Source organism: Plecotus auritus (assembly GCF_963455305.1).
Source record: "Plecotus auritus genome assembly, chromosome: 2".
Classification (NCBI taxonomy): domain Eukaryota; kingdom Metazoa; phylum Chordata; class Mammalia; order Chiroptera; family Vespertilionidae; genus Plecotus; species Plecotus auritus.
The window spans coordinates 106,007,230-106,034,042 of NC_137771.1; the positions used below are offsets into that span (position 1 = coordinate 106,007,230).

Sequence of the window (26,813 nt, forward strand, 5' to 3'; positions counted from 1 at the left end):
CCTGCACTTGAGCAGCTACCATGAGGCACAGGATTGACACATCAAGGGACCAGATTCAACAACATCAGAGCAAAATCCAGCAAGCTCCACAAATAGCAGACCCAAAGCACCTGTATAACAGCTGGCACAATGACATTGAGGATGAAGCTCACTGGCATCAAATCAGAAGCGAGATCCCTCCCACAAACGGGACATCAACAATCAAGTCCCAATTACAACAGGAGAGCACAAATAGCACACATAAGGATCATTCCTAGAGTATCCAGCTCAGGTGAACAAAGAGACTACGCAACTGGATCCCTTAAGACACTTTCTATATAAGGCCATTCCACAAAGACTGGGAGGGAGGCACAGCAGTTCTCTCTCATATATAGAAGCAAATACAAGCAGACAAAGAAACAACCCTCAAATGAGAGAAAAGGAATATCCAGAAAAAGATCTAAATGAGATGGAGGCAAACAACCTATCAGACATAGAGTTCAAAGCAATGGTTATAAATATGCTTAAGGCCGGCATGGCTCAGTGGTTGATCATTGACCTAGGAACCAGGAGGTCACAGTTCGATTCCCGGTCAGGGCACATATCCGGGTTGCGGGCTCAATCCCCAGTGTGGGGCATGCAGGAGGAAGCCAATCAATGATTTTTCTCTCATCATTGATGTTTCTATCCTTTCTCCCTTTCTCTTCCTCTCTGAAATCAATAAAAATATATTTATTAAAAAATATGCTTAAGGCCCTAACCAGTTTGGCTGAGTGGATAGAGTGTCGGCCTGCAGACTGTAGGGTCCCAGGTTCAATTCTGGTCAAAGGCATGTACCTTGGTTGTGGGCACATCCCTAGTAGGGGATGTGCAGGAGGCAGCTGATCAATGGATGTTTCTCTCTCATCGATATTTCTAACTCTCTATCCTTCTCCCTTCCTCTCTGTAAAAAAATCAATAAAATATATTTTTAAAAAGATGCTTAAGGAAAATTTAGTGCATATTTCAACAGCATGAAAAGAGAAATAGAGTTCATGATTCCGTTTTCATGCTGAACAAGACAGGAATGAAGAATGATATATCTGACATCAAGAACACACTGGAAGGGATTAAAAGTGGATGAAGCAGAGGATTGAGTCAGCGATCTGGAAGACAAGGTAGAAATAAATACCCAATAAGAGCAGCAAATAGATAAAAGATTTAGAAAGCAGGAAGATAGCTTAAGGGAGCTCTGGGACAACATGAACCCAAAGAGACACATACTTAGACACATCATAATTAAAATGGCAAATGTTAAAGACCAAGAAAGAATCTTAAAGGCAGCAAGAGAGAGAGAGAAAAAAATTACATACAAAGGAGTACCCATTAGAATATCAATTGATTTCTCAAGAGAAACACTTCAGGCCAGAAGGGAGTGGCATGAAGTATGAAGTACTCAAAGTAAAGAAAAGCAAGGGCCTAAATCCAAGACTACTGTATGCAGCTAGGCTATCATTCAAAATTGAAGGTGAAATAAAAAGCTTTCCAGACAAAAAAAATGGCTAAAGGAGTACATTACCACCAAATCAGCAATGCAAGAAATGTTAAAGGGACTGCATTAAGGGGGGAACCAAGATGGCGACATAGGTAAATACCTGTATTTGCTGCCTCCCACAACCACATGAAAATTACAACTAAAATGCAAAACAACTATCACCCAGAACCACGGGAAAGCTGGCTGAGTGGAAGTACTACAACTAGAGAAAGAAGAAAGCACAATGAGACTGGTAGGAGGTGCAGAGGCACAGAACGGGATGGACCAGCACCCACATGTACCACTTTTTAAAGCCATCTGCGGAGGCTGCCTGGAGGAGCAAGGGGTCCCAGCCCCACACCAGACCCCCAGCCCAGGGTCCCAGAGCTGGGGAAAGAAGTCCCTACGGGCCATGAGAACTACAGACTGTAAAAACCACTGTGGATTGGGGCTGAATGACACACAGGTTGCTGAAGACCCAGCTGCTCCTTTTAAAAGACCGGCACCATGAACTGAATTTACAAGCTCCCACTTCCCCTGAGCTCCAGTGCCAGGCGAGGCTCTGAGAGACCCAGACACATACAGGGAGAAACTGGACTGTCTGGCATCAGGGCAGGAACGCAAGGGCAGCTTTCTTCCAGATGTAGGTGCTTGCAACAGTCATTGTTCCTGTACTGGGACCTCCTCGGTGCAGGGCTGATTGGCAGCCATTTCTGTTTGCTCCGCCCTGGTGATTCCCTGAAACCCCGCCACACCTAATTTACAACCCCACCCAAGCTGTGGGCAGTGGCTTTTGCATATGAATGGTCTGTCCTTTCTCAGGCAACAACTGTTAAAAAAAGCTGCAGCTGGGTTAGGGAGCTGCAAACCTATCAATAAAAGGCCCCAAAATGGCACCAGCACCAGCCTGCCTTTCTTCACAGCTGGGCCTCGTCTGGGCACTTCCAAACTCAAAGAGGAGGAATCTACAGATCTCTCTGTAGCTACTGCTGGGTGGCCCCAGGCAGTGGCTAACTTTTTACCCCCTGGAGACCCAAGAGCCAGTGTACCCAGTGGTCAGTGTGAGACCATCCAGATTACAACTCTTCACATCCATAAGCGACACACTCAAGGGGCAGACTCAGTGAGCACCAAAGCCCCACTGAAGCAAGTCCTGCCCCATAAGGGTGTCTCCTGCACAGCAGCTCTTCCACTGTAGACACAGCTGGTCCTCACAGCCAATTGGCCTGGAGATCAATTCCTCCCAGTGATACCAACAGCAATCAAGGCTCAACTACAACAAAACTGCACACAGCCCACCAAGGCATGCACCAAGAGTGATCACCTCAGGTGATTGGGGAGGCTGAGCCATTGGGCCCTATAGGACACCTACTACACAAGGCCACTCTATCAACTCAAGGAGACTTAGCATCTACCCAATACATAGAAACAAACACAGGGAAGCAGCCAAAATGTGAAGACAAAGAAACATGTCACAAATGAAAGAAATGGAAGAAAGCAAACTACTGGATATAGAGTTCAAAACCACAGTTATAAGGTTACTCAAGAATCTTCTAGAAACCTCCGAGGAACTTTGTGAGATTTTCAAGGATCCTAGTGAGAATGCAAAAAAAAAAAAAAAAAAAAGGAAAAGGAGGATCAGTCAGAAATTAAGCATACACTGACTGAAATATACAGAGATTTAACAGTAGATTAGAGGATTCTGAGAATCAAATCAATGATATGAAATACGAGGAAGCAAAAAACACCCAATCAGAAGAGCAAAAAGAAAAAAGAATCCAAAAATATGAAGATAGTGTAAGGAGCCTCTGGGACAACTTCAAGCATACCAACATCCAAATTATAGGGGTGCCAGAAGAAGAGAGAGAACAAGATACTGAAAACCTATTTGAAGAAATAATGACAGAAAACTTCCCCCACCTGGTGAAAGAAACAGACTTACAAGTCCAGGAAGCGCAGAGAACACCAAACAAGAGGAATCCAAAGAGGACCACACCAAGACACATCATAATTAAAATGCCAAGGGCAAAAGACAAAGACAGAATATTAAAAGCAGCAAGAGAAAAACAGTTAGTTACCTACAAGGAAGTGCCCATATGACTGTCAGCTGATTTCTCGGCAGAAACTATGCAGGCCAGAAGGGAGTGGCAAGAAATATACAAAGTGATGAATAGCAAGAACCTACAACCAAGAATATTCTACCAAGCAAAGCTATCATTCAGAGTTGAAGGTCAGATAAAGAGCTTCACAAACAAGGAAAAGCTAAAGGAGTTCATCACCACCAAACCAGTATTATATGAAATGCTGAAGGGTATTCTTTAAGAAGAAGAGGAAGAAGAAGAAAAAGGTAAAGATAAAAAATATGAACAACAAAGTGAAAACAAATACATATCTATCAACAAGTGAATCTAAAAATCAAATGAATAAAATAATCTGATGAACAGAATAAACTGTTGAATGGAATAGAATCAGGGGCATGGAAATGGAACAGACTCATGATTCTCAGAGGGAAGGGGGTGTGGGAGGGTGCGAGAAGAGATTAGACAAAGATCTTATATGCATGTATGCATTACCTATGGACACAGACAACAGGGTGGCAAGGGCCTGGGGTGGGATGGGAACCAGGTGGAGGGGACCTATGGGGGGAAAAAGAGGGACATCTGTAATAATCTCAACAATAAAGATAAATTTTTAAAAAGATAAACTGCTTTAAGAAGAAGAAAAAGAGAGGAGATCACAGGCATAAAGAAAATAAAAACAGCAATAAATAAATACCTACCAATAATAAACTTAAATGTAAATAGATTAAATGCTCCAATCAAAAGACATAGGGTGACTGAATGGATAAGTCAACATGACCCATATATATGCTATCTACAAGAGAACCACCTCAGAACAAAAGATACACACAGACAGAGAGTGAAGTGATGGAAAAATATATTCCATGCAAATGGAAAAGGAAAAAAAAGCTACAGTAGCAATACTCATATCGGACAAAATAGACTTCTAAACAAAGGCCATACCAAGAGACAAACTAGGCCACTACACTACACTAAAGGTAATGACTCAACAATATAGCCCTTGTTAACATATATGCATCCAACATAGGAGTACCCAAGTACATTAAAAAACTCTTGAAGGACTTCAAGAAAGAGATTTACAGCAAAACAGTCATAGTGAAGGACTTTAATACCCCACTGACATCACTGGATAGATCATCCAGACAAAAAATTAACAAGGAAACAGGCCTTAAATGACACACTATATCAGATAGATCTAACAAATATTTACAGAACATTTCACCTCAATGCAACAGAATATACAGTCTTCTCAAGTGAACATGGAACATTCTCAAAGATAGACCCCATGTTAGGGCACAAAACAAGTCTGTACAAATTCAAGAAGATTAATATAATACCAAGCATTTTCTCAGATCACAATGGCATGAAGTTAGAAATCAACTACAACAACAAAAAAACTTAGATACATGGAGGCTAAATAGCATGTTATTAAACAATGAATGGGTCAACAATGAGATCAAGAAAGAAATTAAAAACTTCCTGGAAACAAATGAAAATGAACACACAATCACCCAAAACCTATGGAACAGGGCAAAAGCAATCCTGAGAGGGAAGTTCATAGCACTACAGGCCTACCTCAAGAAACAAGAAAAAGGACTAATAAACTACCTAGCCCTAAAACTAAATGAACTAGAAAGGAAACAGCAAGAGAAGCCCACAGGAAGTAGAAGAAAGGAAATAATAAAGATCAGAGTGGAAATAAATGATAAAGAGACTAAAACAAACAAACAAACAAACAAACAACAAAAACTAGTACAAAGGATCAATAATTCCAAGAACTGGTACTTTGAAAAGATAAACATGACTGAAGAACCCCTAGCCAGACTCATCAAGAAACTAAGAGAGAGGATCCAAAGAAATAAAATTAGAAATGAAAGAAGCGATATAACCACGGATACCACAGAAATACAAAGAATTGTAAGCAAATACTATGAACAACTATATGCCAACAAACTGGACAACCTGGGTGAAATGGACAAATTCCTAGAAAAATACAATCTTCCAAAACTCAATCAGGCAGAATCAGAAAACCTCAATAGGCCAATAACAACTGATGAAATTGAAGCATCAATTTAAAAACTTCCAGCAAACAAAAGTTCTGGACCAGATGGATTTACAGGTGAATTTTACCAAACATTCAAAAAAGAACTAACACCCATCCTCCTCAAACTATTGCCAAAAATTCAAGAGGAAGGAACACTTTCAAGCTCTTTTAATGAAGCCAGCATTAACTTAATTCCAAAACCAGATAAAGATACTACAAAGAAAGAAAATTGACTCCCTCCTCCCTGCACCCACCTCACCTCTCCACCGCCCAGGAGGCTGAAGCCATGGAAGCGCATCCATCCACCTTGGAAGACCCGTCGTGGATGCGGTGTGTGTGCCTGGAGCCCACCCTGGCCCCGGGTGTGAACCGCGAGCAGGCCTGGGCCTGGGCCATGGACAACTTCCCTGCGCTGAGCCGCCACTCCTGCGACCCCTGCTTCTGGTTCCCCCAGCAGAGCCGCGGGGCCGCGGGCAGCTGCACCAGCCTGGCCCCTGGGACGCGGAGCTTCCCGGAGCTGAGAGGAGCCAGGAACGCGACCCGGATCCGCAGTCGCCTCAAGGGAGGCCCAGGCGCTAGACCGCACAGCCCTGCGGCTCCTGAATCAGCCAGGAGGTGCCAGCCCCAAAGGGGACGGAGGGACGCGGGCTCCTGGCGCCACGCTGAGCCCAAGCCGCCCGCACCAGCGCTGAGCACCCAGGCTGCACCCCAGGAAGCGGACAGAAGGCGGCCAACAGGCTCAAGGAGCCGCACCACTAGGAAGCCCGAGACTGCCCTGTAGGCAGCCCTGCTGCTTCTTTCTCCCCTCGAAGGACACACAGACTTTCCTGGGACAAATCCCTCCCCGAATGCAGGCAATAACGTGCTAAGGTACTGACTTGGCTTTTGCATCTACTTCTCCCTCTCTGTTCTCTTCTGGAACCTGTGGACCGCGATTAAAAAACGGATCCTTCAAAAAAAAAAAAAAAAAAAAAGAAAGAAAGAAAGAAAGAAAGAAAGAAAGAAAGAAAATTACAGGCTAATAGTCCTGATGAACACAGATGCTAAAATCCTCAACAAAATAGTAGCAAATTGGATCCAGCAATATGTTCAAAAGATCAAACACCATGATCAAGTGGGATTTATTCCAGGGATGCAAGGCTGGTACAATATTTACAAATCAATAATTGTGACACATCATATAAACAAATTGAAAGATATCAATTTGTTTTGATCATATCAATAAATGCAGAAAAAGCATTAGACAAAATCCAGCACCCTTCTTTGATAAAAACTCTCAGCAAGCCGAAACCGGTTTGGCTCAGTGGATAGAGCGTCGGCCTGCGGACTGAAGGGTCCCAGGTTCGATTCCGGTCAAGGGCATGTACCTTGGTTGCGGGCACATCCCCAGTGGGAGGTATGCAGGAGGCAGCTGATTGGTATTTCTCTCTCATCGATGTTTCTAGCTCTCTATCCCTCTCCCTTCCTCTCTGTAAAATATCAATAAAATATATTTAAAAAAAAAAACTCTCAGCAAAGTGGGAATAGAGGGATAATACCTCAACATAATAAAGGCCATATATGACAAATCTACAGCCAACATAATACTCAATGGGCAAAAACGAAAAGTGTTTCCCTTAAGAATAGGAACAAGACAAGGATATCTGCTTTCACCACTCTAATTCAACATAATACTGGAATTCCTAGCCACAGCAATCAGACAAGAAGAGACAAAAGGTATCCAAATTGGAAAGGAGAAAGTAAAACTGTTATTACTCGCAGATGACATCATATTGTACAAAGAAAACTCTAAAGATTCCACCAGGAAACTACTAGACTTAATAAATGAATTTGGCAATGTAGCAGGATACAAAATCAAAATCCACAATCGACGGCACAATCTTAAGAAGGAAGAAGGAAGTAGGAGGGCTCACAATACCGGATATCAAACTATACTACAAAGGTATTATAACCAAAACAGCCTGGTACTGGCACAAGAACAGGCATGTAGACCAGTGGATCAGAACAGAGACCCCAGAAACTGACCCACACCATTATGGTCAATTAATATTTGACAAAGGAGGCAAGAACATACAATGGAGTCAAGACAGTCTCTTCAACAAATGTTGCTGGGAAAACTGGACAGACACATGCAAAAAGACGAAACTAGACCACCAACTTACACCATACACAAGAAAAAACTCAAGATGGATAAAAGACTTAAATGTAAGGCATGAAACCATAAAAAATCTTAGAAGAAAACATAGGCTGTAAAATCTCAGACATCTTATAAACATATTGCTATATGTTTACAGATACATCTCCTACCTAAAACAAAGGAAAGTAAGGAGAAAATAAACAAATGGGACTACATAAAAATTAAAAGCTTCTGCACAGCAATAGAAACCACCATCAAATTGAAAAGGGAACCCACTGAATGGAAGAACATATTTGCCAATGATATATCTGATAAGGAGTTAATATCCAAAATATATAAAGTACTCATACAACTCAACAAAAAGAAGACAAACAAGCCAATTAAAAATGGGCAGTAGCCTGAATAGACATTTCTCCAAAGAGGACATACAAACGGCCACGAGACACATGAAAAAATGCTCAAAGTCACTAATCATCAGAGAGATGCAAATTAAAACCATAATGAGATATCACCTCACACCTGTCAGAATGGCTATCATAAAAAAATCAACAAGTGCTAGCGAGAATGCAGGGAAAAGGAAACACTAGTTCATGGCTGGTGGGAATGCAGAGTGGTGCAGCCACTATGGAAAACAGTATGGAGCTACCTCAAAAAATTAAAAATGGAACTTCTGTTTGACCCAGCAATCCCACTTCTGGGAATATATCCTAAAAACCCCAAAATACCAATCAGAAAAAATATATGCACCCTTATGTTCATAGCAGCGTTATTTACAATAGCTAAGATTTGGAAATAGTCCAGTGCCCAACAGTAGATGTATGGATAAAAAAACTGTGGGACATTTACACTATGGAATAGTTTGTAGCTGTTAAAAAGAGGGATCTCTTAACCTTTGGTACAGCATGGATGGACATGGAAAATATTATGCTAAGTGAAATAAGTCAAACTGAGAAATAAATATCACATGATCTCACCTATTTGTGGAATCTAAGGAACAAAATGAATGAACCTACAAATAAGACCCGAAGCATGGAGGCATACCTTGATGTGTGGTTGGGGGAGGATGAGAAGAGATAAACCAAAGAATTTATATACTTACTAGAGGCCCAGTGTATGAAATTTGGGCATGGGGGTGGGGGAAGAGTCCCTCAGCCCGGCCTGTGCCCTCTTGCAATCCAGGACCCCTCGGGGGATGTCCAACTGCCAGTTTAGGCCCGATCCCTGCAGTTGGACATCTGGCAGTTGGACATCCCTCTCGCAATCTGGGACCACTAACCCCTAACTGCACGTCTGCCTGCCTGCTTGCCCCTAACCACTCGCCTGCCTGCCTGCTCACCCCTAACTGCTCACCTACCTGCCTGCTCACTCCTTACCGCTTGGCTTGCCGCTCCTTAGTGCAGTTGTGGAATCAGGAGAGGCTCCCACCACCACTGCTGTGCTCACCAGCCATGAGCCCGGCTTCTGGCTGGGTGGTGCTCCTGGTGTGGGAGCACACTGACCACCAGGAAACAGCTCCTGCGTTGAGCATTTGCCCCCTGTTGGTCAGTGTGTGTCATAGCGACCATCTTTCCGGTCATTCCATCGTAACAGTCACTTAGGCTTTTATATATATATATAGACTAGAGTCCCGATGCATGAAATTCGTGTACGGGGGAGGGGGGGCCCTCAGCCCAGCCTGCACCCTCTCCAATCCAGGACCCCTCAGGGGATGTCCGACTACCGGTTTAGGCCTGATCCTCTCACAATATGGGACTGCTGGGTCCTAACCGCATGCCTGCCTGGTTGCCTGATCGCCCCTAACTCCCCCCCCCCCCCCCGCCAGCCTGATCACCCCTAACCATCTCTGCCTGCCGGCCTGATTGCCCCTAACTGCCCCCCTGCTGGCCTGGTCTCCCCCAACTGCACTCCCACCATCGGCTTTGTCACCCCTAACTGCCCTCCCCACCAGCCTGGTCGCCTCCATCTGCCCCCCCCACCCCCCCCCCCCCGCCGGCCTGGTCATCCCCAACTGCCCCCCTGCCAGCCTGGTCGCCCCACGCAGCCTGTGTTCAGTCGCCCGTCCAGTTGTTTTGGTCGTGACAGCCCCTGGCTTTTTATATATTAAGATATGCATAGCGCGTGGACACGGGCAATAAGGTAGCGAAGACCTGGGGGGCAGGTGTTAGAGGCTGGGAGGAGTGTGGTAAAGCGGGGGGAGATATCTGTAATAGCATCTACAATAAAAATATATTTAAAAATCAACCAAATCAAACAAAATGACAGCAAGGAAATGAGTCATCACCATACTAGCCTGGTGTTAATACTAGTAACAGGACAAGGAGAGGTTTGGGAGCCCCAGGTCTCCAGCTTCAATGAGGATGATCCACACTGGCTTATTACATTTCTCCAGAGAGGACTCATTTTAAAATAGGAGAGAAAGACAAAAGCTTTTCTTTGAGAACATAATGCAAGTGTCTGATGTGACCCTACTGAAAAGTTACTGCCATCAGGAACTGGCACGTCCTTCATAGTGTGAAGCAATTACACATTGTACCGACTGCTGATAGACCCATGCAGGGGGCTGCATGGAAGGCTTTCTTTCTCAGTTTTTCTCTCCTTCAAAAGGACCATTCTGAACATTTTAACCAACGATGAAATAGTGGTGGGGAAATTAGTTTCTCTTCCACTTGATTTCCCAGAGGTGAAACGTTGAGCTACCTTCTAGATGACATAAGCAGAGGATATTGTCCTGCTGCCATCCATGGAGAGGCTGTAGCCTAGCCTGCTCCATCAGCTTGCACACATCAGCTCACTTCACACCCATGTGGACAGTGCTTTAAAGAAACTGCACTTATGCCGAAACCGGTTTGGCTCAGTGGATAGAGCGCCGGCCTGCGGACTGAAAGGTCCCGGGTTCGATTCCGGTCAAGGGCATGTACCTTGGTTGCGGGCACATCCTCAGTGGGAGGTGTGCAGGAGGCAGCTGATCGATGTTTCTCTCTTCTCTCATCGATGTTTCTAGCCCTCTATCCCTCTCCCTTCCTCTCTGTAAAATATCAATAAAATATATTTAAATAAATAAAGAAAGAAAGAAAGAAAGAAACTGCACTTGGAAAGTGAGAGGACTTGACAGCCAGCAGGTGGCAAAGTGGAGACGTGCCCCCACTCCTAACTATGAACTGTGCACGTTTGTCACACCCTCTTGCTTCTTTATTTTTTTTTTATTGTCTAAAGTTTTACATATGTCTCCTTTTCCCCCAATTGACCACCCCCAACCATTCCCACCCTGGGCAAGCCCCCACTGCCCCAGTGTCTGTGTCCATTGGTTATGCTAATATGCATGCATACAAATCCTTTGGTTGCTCTCTAACCCCCCCTCCCGTACCATTTGTCTCTGGATCTATTCTTGTTGATCATTATATCCCACATATGAGTGAGATCATGTGATATTTATCTTTCTCTGACTGGCTTATTTCGCTTAGCATAATGCTCTCCAGTTCCATCCATGCTGTTGCAAATGGTAAAGTTCTTTTTTTTTATAGCAGCACTAGAGGCCCAGTGCACGAAATTCGTGCACGGGGGGGGGGGGGGGCGGTGTGTGTGTCCCTCAGCCCAGCCTGCACCCTCTCCAATCTAGGACCCCTCGAGGGATGTCCGACTGCCCGTTTAGGCCTGATTGGGCCTAAACGGGCAGTCGGACATCCCTCTTACAATCCAGGACTGCTGGCTCCCAACCGCTCGCCTGCCTGCCTTCCTGATTGCCCCTAACCGCTTCTGCCTGCCAGCCTGATCACCCCCTAACCCAGCCTTGGGCAAACTAAGGCCCGCGGGCTGGATCCAGCTGTTCTATCCGGTTCTCTTGCTCTCCCCTCTGCTCCTTTACTTTGAATTTATATTGGTTTACACAAACACTCCATCCATGCTTTTGTTCCGGCCCTCCGGTCCAGTTTAAGAACCCATTGTGGCCCTCGAGTCAAAAAGTTTGCCCACCCCTGCCCTAACCTCTCCCCTGCCAGCCTGATTGATGCCTAACTGCTCCCCTGCCAGCCTGTTTGCCCCTAACTGTCCTCCCCTGCAGGCTTGGGTCTCCCCCAACTGCCCTTCCCTGCAGGCCCGGTCGCCCCCAACTTACCTCCTCTGCAGCCTGGTCACCCCTAATTGCCCTCCCCTGTAGGCTTGATAGCCCCCAACTGCCCTCCATTGCAGGCGTGGTCCCTCCCAATTGCCCTCCCCTGCTGGCCATCTTGTGGTGGCCATCTTGTGTCCACATGGGGGCAGGATCCTTGTCCATATGGGGGCAGCCATCTTGTGTGTTGGAGTGATGGTCAATTTGCATATTACTCTTTTTATTAGATTGGATAGAGGCCTGGTGCATGGGTGGGGGCCAGCTGGTTTGCCCTGAAGGGTGTCCCGGATCAGGGTGGGGGGTCCCTTGGGGCGTGGGGTGGTCTGGGCGAGGGGCCTGTGGTGGTTTGCAGGCCGGTCATGCCCCCTGGCGACCCAAGCGGAGGCCCTGGTATCTGGGGTTTATTTATCTTCTACAATTGAAACTTTGTAGCCTGGAGCGGAGCCAATCCTTCTGCTTGCTCCGTGTTGGCAGCCATTTTTAGGGGGATTTATGTATCTTCTATAATTGAAACTTTGTAGCCTTAAGCGGAGGCCTGGGCGGGCCAGGGTGTGTGGAAAGCTTGGCTTCCTCCATCGCCGGGGGCAACCCTAGTGTCCTGCTCTTTCCAGCTCCGTGGCTGCCGCCATTTCTGTTTGGATTTATGTATCTTCTATCATTGAAACTTTGTAGCATTGAGTGGAGGCCTAGGCCCGCAAGGGCAGGTGGAAAGCTTGGCTTCCTGCATTGCCAGGGAAACCCAAGCCTCCCTCCTGCTCTCTGTGGCCGTAGCCATCTTGGTTGGGTTTATTTGCATATTAGCTCCTGATTGGCTTGTGGGCGTGGCTTGTGGGCGTAGTGGAGTGATGGTTAATTTGCATATTACTCTTTTATTATATAGGATAGTATTCCATTGTGTAGATATACCACAGTTTTTTAATCCACTCATCTGCTGATGAGCACTTAGGCTGTTTCCAAATCTTAGCTATTGTAAATTGTGCCACTGTGAACATAGGGGTGTATATATCCTTTCTGATTGGTGTTTCTGGTTTCTTGCGATATAGTCCTAGAAGTGGGATCACTGGGTCGAATGCAAATACCATTTCTAGTTTTTTGAGGAAATGCCATACTGTTCTCCACAGTGGCTGCACCAGTCTGCATTCCCACCAGCAGTGCAGGAGGGTTCCTTTTTCACCATAGCATCACCAGCACTTGTTATTTGTTGATGATAGCCATTTTGACAGGTGTGAGATGGTATCTCATTGTTGTTTTGATCTGCATCTCTCGGATGATTAGTGACTTTGAGTATGTTTTCATATGGGGCCTTCTGTATGTCCTCTTACAAAAAGTGTCTATTTAGATCCTTTGCCCATTTTTTGATTGGATTGTTTATCTTCTTTTTGTTAAGTTGTATGAGTTCTCTGTAAATTTTGGAGATTAAACCCTTATCAGAAATATCATTGGCAAATATGTTCTGCCATACAGTGGGCTTTCTTGTTGTTTTGTTGATAGTTTCTTTTGCTGTGCAGAAGCATTTTATTTTGATGTAGTCCCATTTGTTTATTTTCTCCTTAGTCTCTACTGCCCTAGGAGCTGTGTCTGTAAAGATATTACACCCCCTGGCTTCTTGATCAACATAGGACAAGGTATGTGAGGAAGAAGAGGTGGGGAAAATCCATGGCCAGAATGAATTCTAATGTTTAAATGTTGAGAACTTCAGCAAATACTAAGCTGAGGAGAAAGTCTTCAGAGAATGAATGCATTATTGCTCATTAGACCCTGTAAGTGGACCCAGAGGCAGCTTAGATCATACGTGGCTGAAGCTGTGATGTCCATGTGTGCCCAACAGGCCCCAAGCTCCTGCTCACAGCATCTCAGCTCCTTGCTTTCCTCAGCCCCATCATGCTTCAGACTTGTCCCTGCAGAGGCATTTACAGAAGAGTAAGGACCCTACAAACATTTCTGAATATCACAAGGGTCAACAGCTCCCATTTCCTATAGCGTGCCTATCAATGTCCTGTGGAGGGCCAGGCAATGCCATGCAAGAGTGTCGGAGTCCATGCCCCTGAGCAGATGCCCATGAGGCTCATACGGACAACCAAGACACACAAGTATAACAAGCACTGAGAAGGTCCCAGCTTGGCTGCTGGATGAAACTTCAACCAGGGACTCCAGCCAGGGCTGGGAATGGGCACCTGTCCACAGATCACCCTCAGGAGAAAAGCAGGACACACCGCAGTCCAAGCGCTGCAGCTGCCACATACTACCAACCTGATCTCGAGTATGGATGTACAATGTCACCATGATGACCTATGAGTCACAGGACTAAGGAGATAGAGACATCACCACAGCTCCTTGGAACTGTGCCTCCATCTGACTTGTTCACACGGGATCTCCAGTCCCGACCACAGCCTGGCATACGAGAGGCCCTGATATTTGCTGAATAACTGCATTACAGAAGGTATGAAGTGTTCAGCCCACAGGAGGATCCTTTTCCTGCTCTTATTAATCCATGGGTTCTGCTCAGAGGGCTTATTTTGCAATGTAAAGAATTGCTGAGAAGAAAGAAAACTTGTTTAAATCAGGCAATCACTCCAATGTGCTAGCCAGCCAAAATGGAAACAAAGACCCCCTGCAGAGAGTTTTGAGGGCTGTGTGAGCAAAATGGAGCACAGCCCTGCATAGCCCTTGCAGCACTGTGGGCACAATAACCTTCACAATGGCGCTGGCACGTGAGCTCCACAGCCCCTTCCACAAACACTCGGAAGCTAAAGCACACCCAGGAGCCATTCTTGAGTCCCAAATGGTGTCAATAGAAGAAAAAAGAAACTTTCTATGACTAACTGAAGAACTACTGTGGGTGTTCTTGTCTCTCTGATTAAGGGAAATGAGAATGCTATTAATTAACAGCTGGAAAATGACAGAGATGTACAGACATCCTTTAGAAATAACCACTTGAGAGAAGCTGCTAGGACCTTTCAGATTGTCAACACTCCATGAAAAATTCCTCTGCAGGTCACAAAAGAGGTGAAGGAAACCAGAACACAATTTGTACCTAGAGTTGCAATGGTCTCTGCACAGGTCCAAGATGAGCAAAAGCAATCTTTGTGGGGCCTGTACATGGGTGCTGCCTGCAGTCCTATAGTGCTAGACTTGTCAGGGTCATGCCTGCAATGGTCACTCTGTCCCACTCAGAAGAGCCATGACAGGGATGATACACATGGCAGAGGCCCACGCACACCCTGGAGAGAGGCTGGAGCACTGTGCATCTGTAAAATGGGGACATCAGTACTTGGCATAACAGAATCCTCCAGTGCTGCTGAAGGACTGCAGGGCAACCTTAGAACTGCAGCACCATAGGACTGAATGGGGACCCACAGGCCTTCTGGGGGATCTCACTCTGATGCTGGAACCCCATCTGGAGTCTTCCAGACAAGTGTCACAGCTTCTGTTTGAATGCCTCCAGGAGCAGGTGCTCATTACCGACAGAGGCTATCTTGTCCATCACGGACTCCTAAAGCTCTTGTTCTATGAGTGATGCTGTTATAATAACCTGGTTATTATTTAAGAGGAGAGGAGTAAAGGGAAAGCCAAAGAGTAAAAGCATGCCATTAACGCAGCTTTGCCAGAAAACTGTACTTAACATTCTCCAAGTCTGTTCCCCATTGATGAATGGGGGATGGGACTAGACAAGGCAGTTTGGAAACATGCCCGGTAAGGTCTGAGTGATGTGGGAAAGTCAGCCTGTCAATCACACCTGGAAGTAAGTCAGTGGCCAGAACAGCCATGGGCACTGCAAGTGTGCGAAACCTAAATATGTAAACTTCCAAACAAAGGACATCCCCTTCTCCTTCTCTTTCTCTCTCTCTCTCTCTCTCTCTCTCTCTCTCTCTCTCTCTCTCTCTCTCTCCCCCCCCACACCCCTTTTTGGCACACGGGTTCCTGGGACTCCCATTGCAGGGGGCTCCTGCACACATAGCACATGGCCATGTTGGGCTCCACATGGACAAAGAGCTTGGATACTGAACTACACCTAGCTGCAACATGGAATGGAAACTCTGGACACCGGCCTGTTTTTGGCTCTGCTGGAACCCCAGCTGCACCTTTCCCAGAACTGGCTTAAGGGGCAGGGGACTTTGGAAGCCAAGAAATGTAGCTTCACGCAAATAAAGCCTTCTTCCTCATCTAATCTTCCCATGCAAGTCGTAGAAAATTCATTTTCTGAAGATATTGCAAGAACCTCACTCCCATAGTGAAAGGGAAATTTGATTCTTCGGTAACAGGAGGAAAGGTCTCTCTGGCCACAGGTTCACCTCAGGGCTTATGCAAAATGTGGGGTGCAACATTTTCCTCAACTTGAAACTTCCTCTTCTTAAAAACAGAAGAGCTACTTTTAATCTCTAGAAATAAAGCAAACCAGGCATATTTCAAGCAGTTGGAATTATTTATAATTTGAGATTTTCCTTTTAATGTGAAAGATTTGACAGTGAATACTCATTTATGTGGCAGGAGGAATGGCCTGGGGAACTACTCTTTCTTTTATAAAGGGAATAAAAATACTAGGGGAAAGCTTCAGATATGAACTCAGGCTTCCAGCAACGCTTAAGCTTCCTCTAAAACCACACATTTGTGCCCAGGCGCTGAGAGACAGTTTCCTTGCTCTGATTTACAGCAATGGTCCTGCCTTCTGTGATCATGAATCTGAGTACAGGAATGTATGACATGTTTCCTCACTATGAACAAGCATCCTCTCCATGGCAGCTAAAGACCACCGAGACTGACCACTGGAGGACTGTAGAAGATATTTAAAAAACAATATAACAAAAAAATCTGAAACAAACAAAAAAATTAGAAAGACACATGCTAGTAAAACCAACAATAAGAAACATACAATCTGAATAGACCTATAGCAGGTGAAAAGATTAAATTAGTAATCAAGAAACTACCCAAAAGAAAAGCCCATGTCCAGGTGGCTTCACTGGTTAATTCTACCAAATATTTAAGAGTAACAGTTAACAATTCTAAATAAAGTCTTCCAAAAATTAGAAGAGAGAACACTTCTAAGTCAACCCATGACACTGATATTATCCTTATACCCAAACCAGACAGTCACAGAAAAAAACTACCCCAGACCAATATCTCTTATGAATAGGAACATAAACTTTTCAACTTAATACTAGCAAACCAAATCCAGTTACATGTAAAAAGAATTATACATAATGATCAAGTAGTAGTTATCCTAGGAATGCAAGGTTGGTTTAACATCTGAAAGTCAATTAATGTAAGACATCATATTAACAAAATAAAAAATAAAAACTCACATAATTGTCTTAAGAGATACAGAAATGCATTTGACAGTATCCAATACCTTTTCGTGTGTGTGTGTGTGTGTGTGTGTGTGTGTGTGTGTGTACACAAATAGAGGCGATAGTTAAAATGTATTGGGTTTCTTTTTGAAGTGATGAAAATACTCTAAAACTGACTGTGGATGCACATCTGTATGAATATATTAAAAACCACTAAATTGTAAACTTCATTATTTTTAAAATTTTTATTTTTTCCATCGTCTTTTTATCTCCTCTGTGCCCTCTACCACTTCCACCTATACCCCTCCATCTCCATGATCACCACACTATTTTTTTTAATTTAATAAATCTTTATTGTTCAGATTATTACAATTGTTCCTCTTTTTTCCCCCCATTGCTCCCCTCCATCCGGTTCCCACCCCACCCTCTGCCCTTACCTCCCCCTCACTGTCCTCATCCATAGGTGTACAATTATTGTCAAGTCTCTTCCTACACCCCCCACACCCCTTACCCCTGAGAATTGTCAGTCCACTCCCTTTCTATGCCCCTGATTCTATTATATTCACCAGTTTATTCTGTTCATCAGATTTTTTATTCACTTGATTTTTAGATTCACTTGTTGATAGCCATGTATTTGTTGTTCATAATTTTTATCTTTACCTTTTTCTTCTTCTACCTCTTGTTAAATATTATCTTTCAGCATTTCATAGAATACTGGTTTGGTGGTGATGAACTCCTTTAGCTTTTTCTTACCTGTGAAGCTCTTTATCTGACCTTCCATTCTGAATGATAGCTTTGCTGGGTAGAGTAATCTTGGTTGTAGGTTCTTGCTATTCATCACTTTGAATATTTCTTGCCACTCCCGTCTGGCCTACATAGTTTCTGTTGAGAAATTAGCTGACAGTCCTATGGGTGCTCCCTTGTAGGTAACTAACTGTTTTTGTCTTGCTGCTTTTAATATTCTCTCTTTGTCTTTTGCTCTTGGCATTTTAATTATGATGTGTCTTGGTGTGGTCCTATTTGGATTCCTTTTGTTTGGGGTTCTGTGAGCCTCCTGGACTTGTAAGTCTATTTCTTTCACCAGGTGGGGGAAGTTTACAGTCATTATTTCTTCAAATAGGTTTTCAGTATCTTGCTCTCTCTCTTCTTCTGGCACCCCCATAATTCTGATATTGGTACACTTGAGGTTGTCCCAGAGGCTCCTTACACTATCTTCAAATTTTTGGATTCTTTTTTCTTTTTGCTTTTCTGGTTGGGTGTTTTTTGCTTCTTTGTATTTCAAATCTTTGAATTGATTCTTGTGGTCCTCTAGTCTGCTGTTAGGTCTCTGTATAATATTTTTTATTTCAGTCAGTGTATGTTTAATTTCTAGTTGGTCCTTTTTCATATCCTCGAGGGTCTCGCTAAATTTATCGGGCTTTTCTAGAAAATTTTGAAAAACCTTATAACTGTGGTTTTGAACTCTATATCCAGTCATTTGTTTTCCTCCATTTCTGTCATTTGTGATCTGTCTCCACATTTTGCTGCTTCCCTGAGTTGGTACAGTAGCTTTGTGTGGTAGGTGTCCACTAGGGCACAGTGGCTCAGCCTCCCCAGTTACGTGAGGTAGACACTCTTGGTGCACCCCTTTGTGGACTATGTGCTCAGCTTTGTTGTAGTTAAGTCTTGATTGTTGTTGGTATCACTGGGAGGAATTGACCTCCAGGCCAATTGGCTGTGAGGATCAGCTGTGTCTATGCTGGGAGAACTTTTGTGCTGGAGACACTCTTATGAGACAAGACTTGCAAAATTACAAAAGCCTCTGTGCTCAGCTTGGATGGGGCAGAGTTTCAGGGCAGAGCAGAAAGCCTTGTTTTCCCATCAGCCCTGCCCTATGAGGCCCCTGGGTCTCAGTGTCCCTCGGTAATCACTGCAAGCACCTCTGAGAGAAAGCCTCCCTCATGTTTCACCTGCTGCCAGACAGTCCAGTTTCTCCCCGAATGAGTCAGCGTTTCCAGAAACTTGCCCGGAACTGGAGTTCAGCGCAGTCGGGAACTTCTGTCTCCCTCCCACTTTAGAAAGCCAGCCGCGCACTCAGCCTCCTGTGCATTGAGCAGTCAGTCCTCTCTGCTCGCGCGCACCTCCAGACATCTGCCTTCCGCAGCTCCCAAGTCTCAGTGTGCTTTCTCTTTTCCTGACAGTCCAGATTCCCCCCGAATGAGTCTGGTTTCCCTGGAGTTCAGTGCAGTCAGAAGCTTCCTTCTCCCTCCCGCTTTAGAAAGCCAGCCGTGCACTCAGCTGCCCGTGCACAAAGCCGCCAGTCCTCTCTGTGTGCAAGTCTCCATACCTCAGCCTTTGGCCGCTCCTCTGAGTCTCAATGTGCTTTCCTCTTTTCTTCTAGTTGTAGAATTTCCATTCAGCCAGCTTTCCTGTGGTTCTGGATGGTGTTCATTTTGTCTTTTAGTTGTAGTTTTGATATTGTTGTGCGAGGCAGCAGTTTAGGTGTTTACCTATGCCGCCATCTTGGTTTCTCTCCAGGGCCTCTAGTCCAGCGAGGATACAAGTTCAAAGTTCTCCAGCATTACATTCAGGTACAGCTGTCTCTGACCCTCATCAAGGAGGCTCCATTCCTCCCTGGAGAAGTACAGGGCAACGTCCTCAATGGTCACGCCAACCTCAGCGAAGCTCCTCAGCGGGGGCGCCGCCATTGCATGCTGTGGGCTAAGGGTGGGGGTGGGGGAGGATCACCACACTATTGTCCATGTTCTTTTTTTTTCTTTTTTGTTCAATCCCTCCACCCCTCCCAACCCTCTTCCCCAACCCTCCAGAGCTGTCTGCCTACTATGTATCTACTAGAGGCCCGTTGCAGGAAGATTCCTGCAAGAATAGGGCTTCCTTGGGCCTATTCCTGCAAGAATAGGGCTTCCTGCGGCCATCTCCACTGCCCCCCCTGCTTCCCTCCCTTCTCCGCCGCCCCGCTTGCTTCTCCGCAGCTTCGCTCCCTTCTGCAGCACTTGGCTTCCTTCTTCAGTCTTCGCTCTGTGCCTGGATATGCAAATTAACTGCCATCTTGGTTTGGTTAATTTGCATACTCGCTCCTGACTGGCTTGTGCGCGTGGTTTGTGGGCGTTGCGGAGGTGCGGTCAATTTGCATGTTTCTCTTTTATTAGATAGGATGAGTCTGTCTCTATTTTGCTTAATAGTTCAATTTGTTTATTAAATTCCACATATGAGTGAAATCACATGGTACTTGTCTTTCTCTGAGTGGCTTATTTTACTTTGCATAATGTTCTCTAGGTCCATCCATGCTGTCACAAAGGGTAAAACTTTCTTCCTTTTTATGGCAGGGTAGTATTTCATTGTATAAATGTACCACAGCTTTTTTATCCACTCATCTACTAAAGGACACTTGGACTGCTTCCAAATCTAGGCTAATGTAAATAAAACTGCAATGAAAACAGGGGTACATATATTCTTTCTAATTAGTGATTTGGGGTTTCTTCAGATAAATTCCCAGAAGAGAAATCACTGGGTCATAAGGCAGTTCCATTCTTAATTTTTTTGGGTAACTCCACACTGCTTTCCACAATGGCTGCACCAATCTGCATTCCCACAAACAGTGCAAAGGTTCCCTTTTCTCCACATCCTTGCCAACACTTGCTGTTTGTTGATATTGATGGTAGCCATTCTGACAGGTGTGAGGTGATATCGTATTGTGGTTTTAATTTGCATTTCTTTGATGGTTAGTAACAATGATAATTTTTATATGTCTATTGGTCATCTATATGTCCTCTTTGGAGAGGTGTTTATTCATATATTTTGCCCATTTTTAATTGGATTGTTTTTTGGTGTTGAGTTTTATAAGTACTTCATACATTTTGAATATTAACCCCTTCTCAGATGTATCACTGGCAAGTATGTTTTCCCATTCCATGGTTTGTCTTTTCATTTTGTTGATGGTTTCCTTTACTGTGTAAAAACTCTATAGTTTGATGTAGTTCCACTTGTTTATGTTTTATTTTGTTTCCCTTTCCTGAAGAGATATATCAGAAAAAATATTGCTATAAGAAATGTCTGAGATTTTAGTGCCTATGTTTTCTTTTAGGATTTTTATGGTTTCGAGTCTAACATTTAAGTCTTTAATCCATTTTGAGTTTGTTCTTATACTAGAGGTCTGATGCACGAAGATTCGTGCAAGAATGGGCCTTCCTTCCCCTGGCTGTCGGCACCGCCTTTGCTCTGGCTGGAGCCGCCTTTCCGCCCTCCCACACTGCCCAGAGGCCCGGAGTGGCTGGGGCTGTGCGGAACGCCTGCGTCGTCGCCATGGTGACAATGCAAGCGTCCCACCCCTGCCACCTGTGTATGCAAATTAACTCACCATATTTGTTGGGTTAATTTGCATACTTACTCCTGATTGGTTGGTGGGTGTCACGAAGGCACGGTCAATTTGCATATTTCTCTTTTATTAGTGTAGATATAATGTAAGAAGATGGTCTAGTTCCATTTTCTTTTGCATGTATATCTCCAATTTTCCCAACACCATTTATTGAATAGACTATCTTTAGCCCATTTTATATTTTTGCCTCCTTTGTCAAATATTAATTGACTATAAAGGTGTGGATTTATTTCTGGACTCTCTATTCTGTTTCATTGATCTATATGTCTGTTTTTATGCCAGTACCATGCTGTTTTGCTAAATTGTACACTTTAAATGGGTGAATTGTATGGTATGTGGATTATACCTCAATAAAGCTATTATTAAAAATACCAACAAAAGCCAAAGCCGGTTTGGCTCAGTGGATAGAGCGTCGGCCTGCGGACTGAAGGGTCCCGGGTTCGATTCCGGTCAAGGGCATGTGCCTTGGTTGCGGGCACACCCCCAGTGGGGGGTGTGCAGGAGGCAGCTGATCGATGTTTCTCTCTCATCGATGTTTCTAACTCTCTCTCCCTCTCCCTTCCTCTCTGTAAAAAATCAATAAAATATTAAAAAAAAAATACCAACAAAAGTGAGCTATAGATGCATAGTGGCTGTACCTTAGACATAACCTGTGCTCTCCATCTGCTATAGTCCCCACCACTGCCTATTACGTCCCAGCACTGAAGCTAAGCATCAGGTAATATTTCTTTTTGTTTTTTACTTTTTCAGGTGACATTTCAGCATTGCACTCCCCAAGCATGTTCCTCGCACCCTGCTTGTTTTCCTCACTTTACTTTGTACCTGGTCCCACCTCAGAGGCAATTTTGTGACTCAAGTAGTAAGACAGTCAGTGGATGCAAACAGATAAACAGACCTGCAGAAAGTCATGGCTGGACATGTCCTGCAGAGACTGAGGTTACATATTTTGATTTCTGACTAGGCCACAAACTTACTGTACAACCATGGGCAAGTACCCTGGCTGTATTTCTGAAAGGAGATTTAGGGAATAGGTCTCTGTAAAGGATAATTCTGATTTTAGCCTTCCCTGGAATTAGAAACCTTGTTCCATGCTTTTGCCAGTCTGTTAGGGCTCACCTCTGGGAACAGGGCAACACTAAAGGCCAATGTGGGCAACAGGGCAGCAGGCAACTAACGGCCAGGATAAGGTCCTAACCTGTCCTCTCTCACTGTACTATCTGTACTATTCCCATCAAAGCCAAACACTGAATCAACCTGGCCCCTTTCAAGTCCAGGAAGAAGTTTCATTTGGTGCTGGGATAATTAGGGCACTCCTTACACACTTGGCAGTCAGCCCTTAACAAAGGGAAAGCTGATCTTAGGTTCAGAACAGTCCAATGGCAAGAAAAGAGCTGCAATTGATGACACTGCTTTGGTGTCATTGCTGTATTTTTGTTTTTGGCTGCCTGCATTTATGTAAGTAAGAATTTCCTTTTAAAGAAAGTTCGTTTTTCATGGTTGCATAATAACTCAATATACAGATATGCAGGTATTGAAAATATTGGTGTGTGTTTTTACTCCTTTCACTCTTTGCTATAACTGCAGGGCTATTTTTTAAAAATGATTTAAACTACCAAAATGCTCTACATGGAGAAAATGGCTGAGTACAAAAGTCTGCACAGAAATAACCAGCCAGCCTACACAGCAACATGTGAAAATACTTAGGATAAAATAATTGAAAAAGTGGAATGCTAAATTCTTCTATGCCATGGACAAAGATGTGAAATTTGTAGGAATAGGGAGAGGATTGAGAAAGGAATGTGGAAAAACATAAAAAGCTAAAACATCTTTTAAAGCAACTTTATGGTTGTTGTAGTGGTGCTTATGTAATCTTATGATATTTTAATCCTAATAAAGATTTACTAAAAGGAAGCCATTGGCTAACTAATAGTATGGATAATTTGTGGAGATGAAATAAAAATCATAAAGGTAGCAGACAAATGACTGAAGTTGCACAACAATGAATCTGAGAATCTAAAGACCTTGCAAACTACAGCTGACAGTGCCAACCTTTGAAATAATCAAATCAGGATGCCTATGGCCACCCAATGATAGAGACAGGCCCCCACTCACCATGGCACTGCTCCTGGCCTCCTGGTAGGCCACCTTGACGACGTCAGTGCTGGTGTTGAGGAAGAAGTAGCCGGAACCTTCTCTGATATGCAGCTCTGCCTACAAGGAGGGTCAGGCTAGGAGGCCAAGACTGCCATGCCAATGGGCCACATTTAGGTGGCAAGGTGGCAGTAAAGGGGCTGTACCTGTACTCCAGGGTGGTTGTAGATGGTCACCTCTTCCGGACTCACCCTCACATCCTCTACCAAGATGAGTTCTATGGAGGCTGACACAGGCACAAGAGGGTCCTGCTGAAAGGGCAAGACCAACACCATCAGATCCAGGAAGCAACAGTCCAACGCCATGAGCCCACAGGCCTTCCACCCACCCTTGCCCCTGGGGAAGAGCAGGACCAGAGGCCCCAGGTCCCAGTATCATTCGTTATGTCTAGGACACAAGTCCTGATGAATCCATTGTGTGAGCCCAGCTCAGAGGCCATGTCCCTTTGAGGACATCTCATAATCCTGCCAAGGCAAGTGTCCCATCCTACCTTCCAGGTTCTACATGGTGGGCAATTCACACACATATGGGAAAGCAGGGGGCACACAGCAACCGGCCAGCTGTAGTGCCATGTATGAGATGGGTACTGGGCAAACTGCAAAGGTCCTGACCAGACTAAACATGGAGTACTGTACAGGCATCCTTAGGGTGCTCACAAGAGGACAAGCTTGGCCTTCATCCCTTGGGCCATGTGCATATTTAAGTATCTTTCTTTCCTGCCACGTCATTCCAGGGAGACTGCTGGACCTGACCTGACTTTGACCCATATATACTCACACATTTGAGCACCTACTCTGTGCCAGGCACTGCAATAGGCACTGTGTTAGGCACTAGAGGGGCAGCAGCTACCCTCAGGGAGATGTATTCTAATGCAAGAATTAGAGAAAAAGAATGACAGAAAGATGTGAGTGTGGTGGGGGCTGAAGGAACCATGACATGTCTAAGAGGGAGAGACTCTCAGGTGTGCCTCTCAGGTGAGCAGAGACACAGAAAGTGAAGGTATGAATGATGTAAATAAATTGCAAAAAGCCCACAGGGCAGAGTGTAAGTGTAGAGGCCTTGAAGGGGGGATCTGCTTGGATGTTTACAGTCCAGAAGGAGGCCCATGAGGCCATCAGCTGAGGGATCCCTGGTGCTAGTGGGATGACTGAGAACCTAAGCCATCAGGGTCAGGTACCAGTGTGCTCCTCAGGGCCACCTTCCTCCAGGCTAGCCTCTTAGTGCTGTTCCCACTGGTGTCACACCCTCTTCAAAGGTGTCCCTGCTCCCCAATACCCAGGAGACAATTCCAGTTCCTCGTCCTAGCATTCAGAGTCCCTCAGAGTCAGACACACCTTCCCTCCACAGTCATTACCTGCTGCCTCTGCTCCATTCACAATTTAATCTGACTGCCATCCTCTTCCATGATGGGGTGGGTGTCATTCAGGCAGTGCCATTCTGGGGGAACCCTTCCCACTCACCTTATAGGTGCCTATCTGCCACTCACTGCAGCATCTCTGCCTGGGCCCCCCTGAGAGGCTGGGTACAGAGGTGTGGTCCAGTGAATGGCCACATGTGTGTGCAGACAGGGTGTCAGTGCATGTGTGGAGGCTACACCAGGAGAGCAGGAAGCACGAGGGGCTCTGGGACCTGGGGCAACAGCGGTTGCTCTGTGGAGAGAGTTCAGGGAACTCTCCACAGAGGGGCTGATAGTTTGGGTGGGACTAAAAGAACAGGAGACTCCTGGGAGAGAAGAGTAAAAGGAAGGAGGGAATGGAATTCCAGGCAACAGAAGTGTGGGTTCAAAGGCATATAGCAGCAGGGGGCGGGGGGAGGAGGGCTGTAAGTCAGGTCAATCAGGGAGAAGAGCCTGGATGGGCAAGCCCTGGCTAAGGATGAGGATGGCTCCCGCCCTTAGGTCTGGGGGCTCCCAAAGCCATGTCCTGGAGCTGAAAGGGAGCACTGGATCCCTCCAATCCCCTGAGTGCAGGTCATGCAAGATGGGGGAGACTGGAGGCAGGTGGCCAGCAAGGAGGCTCACCAATTCAGGTGAGTGTACCTCACCTGATTCATGGAGAAGGGCAGTGAACTGAGGGGTGTGTCCCAGTGAGGGGACTCAGGACACCAAAACTGAAGAGAATACAGGAGGAGCAGAAGACCCCGCCCCCAATGTGCCCTGGGAAATACCGGCTGCTTCACGCTGGCTGCGCGGAGGTGGGACTGCTGGTAGCCGGTCACAGTAGCAGAGATGGCTGTGGTTCCCGACGCTTTATGAACTGAAATGGCCTGCAAACCTGAGTCCAAGAAGAGAAAAACCCATGTCTTTTTTTTTTTTTTTTTTTTGCCCCATTGCTGCCTGTGAAACAGCCCCTCCCTCCTTCTGATTTGCAGTTTTAAATCTTCCAGTCCTTAACAGTAGATGCCTGAGTTTGTTGAAACTTTATGTATCATAATGGTTGACATAGCAAGGTTCCATGAAGCAGTTTAGATGAGCTGAAGAAGATGTTCAAGCCTGGCTGCTGGGGCCAGGCTGACCTGCCGAATAGCCTAGGACTTGGGGGTCACCTGCAACAGGCTCTGAACCTGCTCTCCATCTCTCAAACAAGGTCACAGGTTTAAAGGAGAGCGGTAAACTCACAATGCTCCCTAAGTTTCCATCCTAGATAAAAGGGGGTCCCAGATAACAGGTCCCAACAGCCACTAGCACTCCTCAGACACCTCTTGTCTGTAGGGTTTCACTGCTCTCTGTATTCCTGTCCTGGGCCTGCAGGCTCACCACCCCAGCTCACCATGCAACTTCTGGCCACTGCCGTCATCCCGGGACACCAGCTGCATGGGCAGGTCAAGCTCGATGCTGGCCAGCAATGGCCTCGTGGACTCCCACTGGATGCTCAGAGAGCTGAAGTTGCTGAATTGACGGCCCTGCTGGTCATAGGCAGCCAAGTCCAGGAGGGGGTTGCGGTGGCTGGAGACTGGAACCTGCAAGAAACCAAGGTCAGGTGCTGTGACCATGCCCAGATCACAATGAGCACAGTGTTCAAAGTGAACACTGAGGACCCATACTGGCACAGCCACTCCTGGTGTTCCAGGAACCCAGCTGGCTGCCTTATGGGCTCATGAGGGTCCTGGTGAGCAACTCGGGGCAAGTCACTAACCAGTCCTCA

The 26,813-nt window shown here is 45.4% G+C and overlaps 1 protein-coding gene across 4 annotated transcripts in view; it reads right to left on the reverse strand.

Annotated features, from left to right (window-relative positions):
- Positions 1 to 26,813, reverse strand: part of NUP210 (nucleoporin 210) — a gene marked incomplete at its 5' end in the record, with an annotated part of 129,619 nt that overhangs the window by 30,668 nt on the left and 72,138 nt on the right. For 3 of the 4 annotated variants that reach the window (XM_080654585.1, XM_080654583.1, XM_080654586.1), the window contains 4 exons: positions 23,632 to 23,730; positions 23,817 to 23,921; positions 25,837 to 25,943; positions 26,439 to 26,628. In XM_080654585.1, coding sequence (XP_080510711.1) covers positions 23,632 to 23,730; positions 23,817 to 23,921; positions 25,837 to 25,943; positions 26,439 to 26,628 — 501 coding nt within the window. The remainder of the gene's footprint in view (positions 1 to 23,631; positions 23,731 to 23,816; positions 23,922 to 25,836; positions 25,944 to 26,438; positions 26,629 to 26,813) is intronic. The other variant, XM_080654584.1, reaches the window with a different exon arrangement.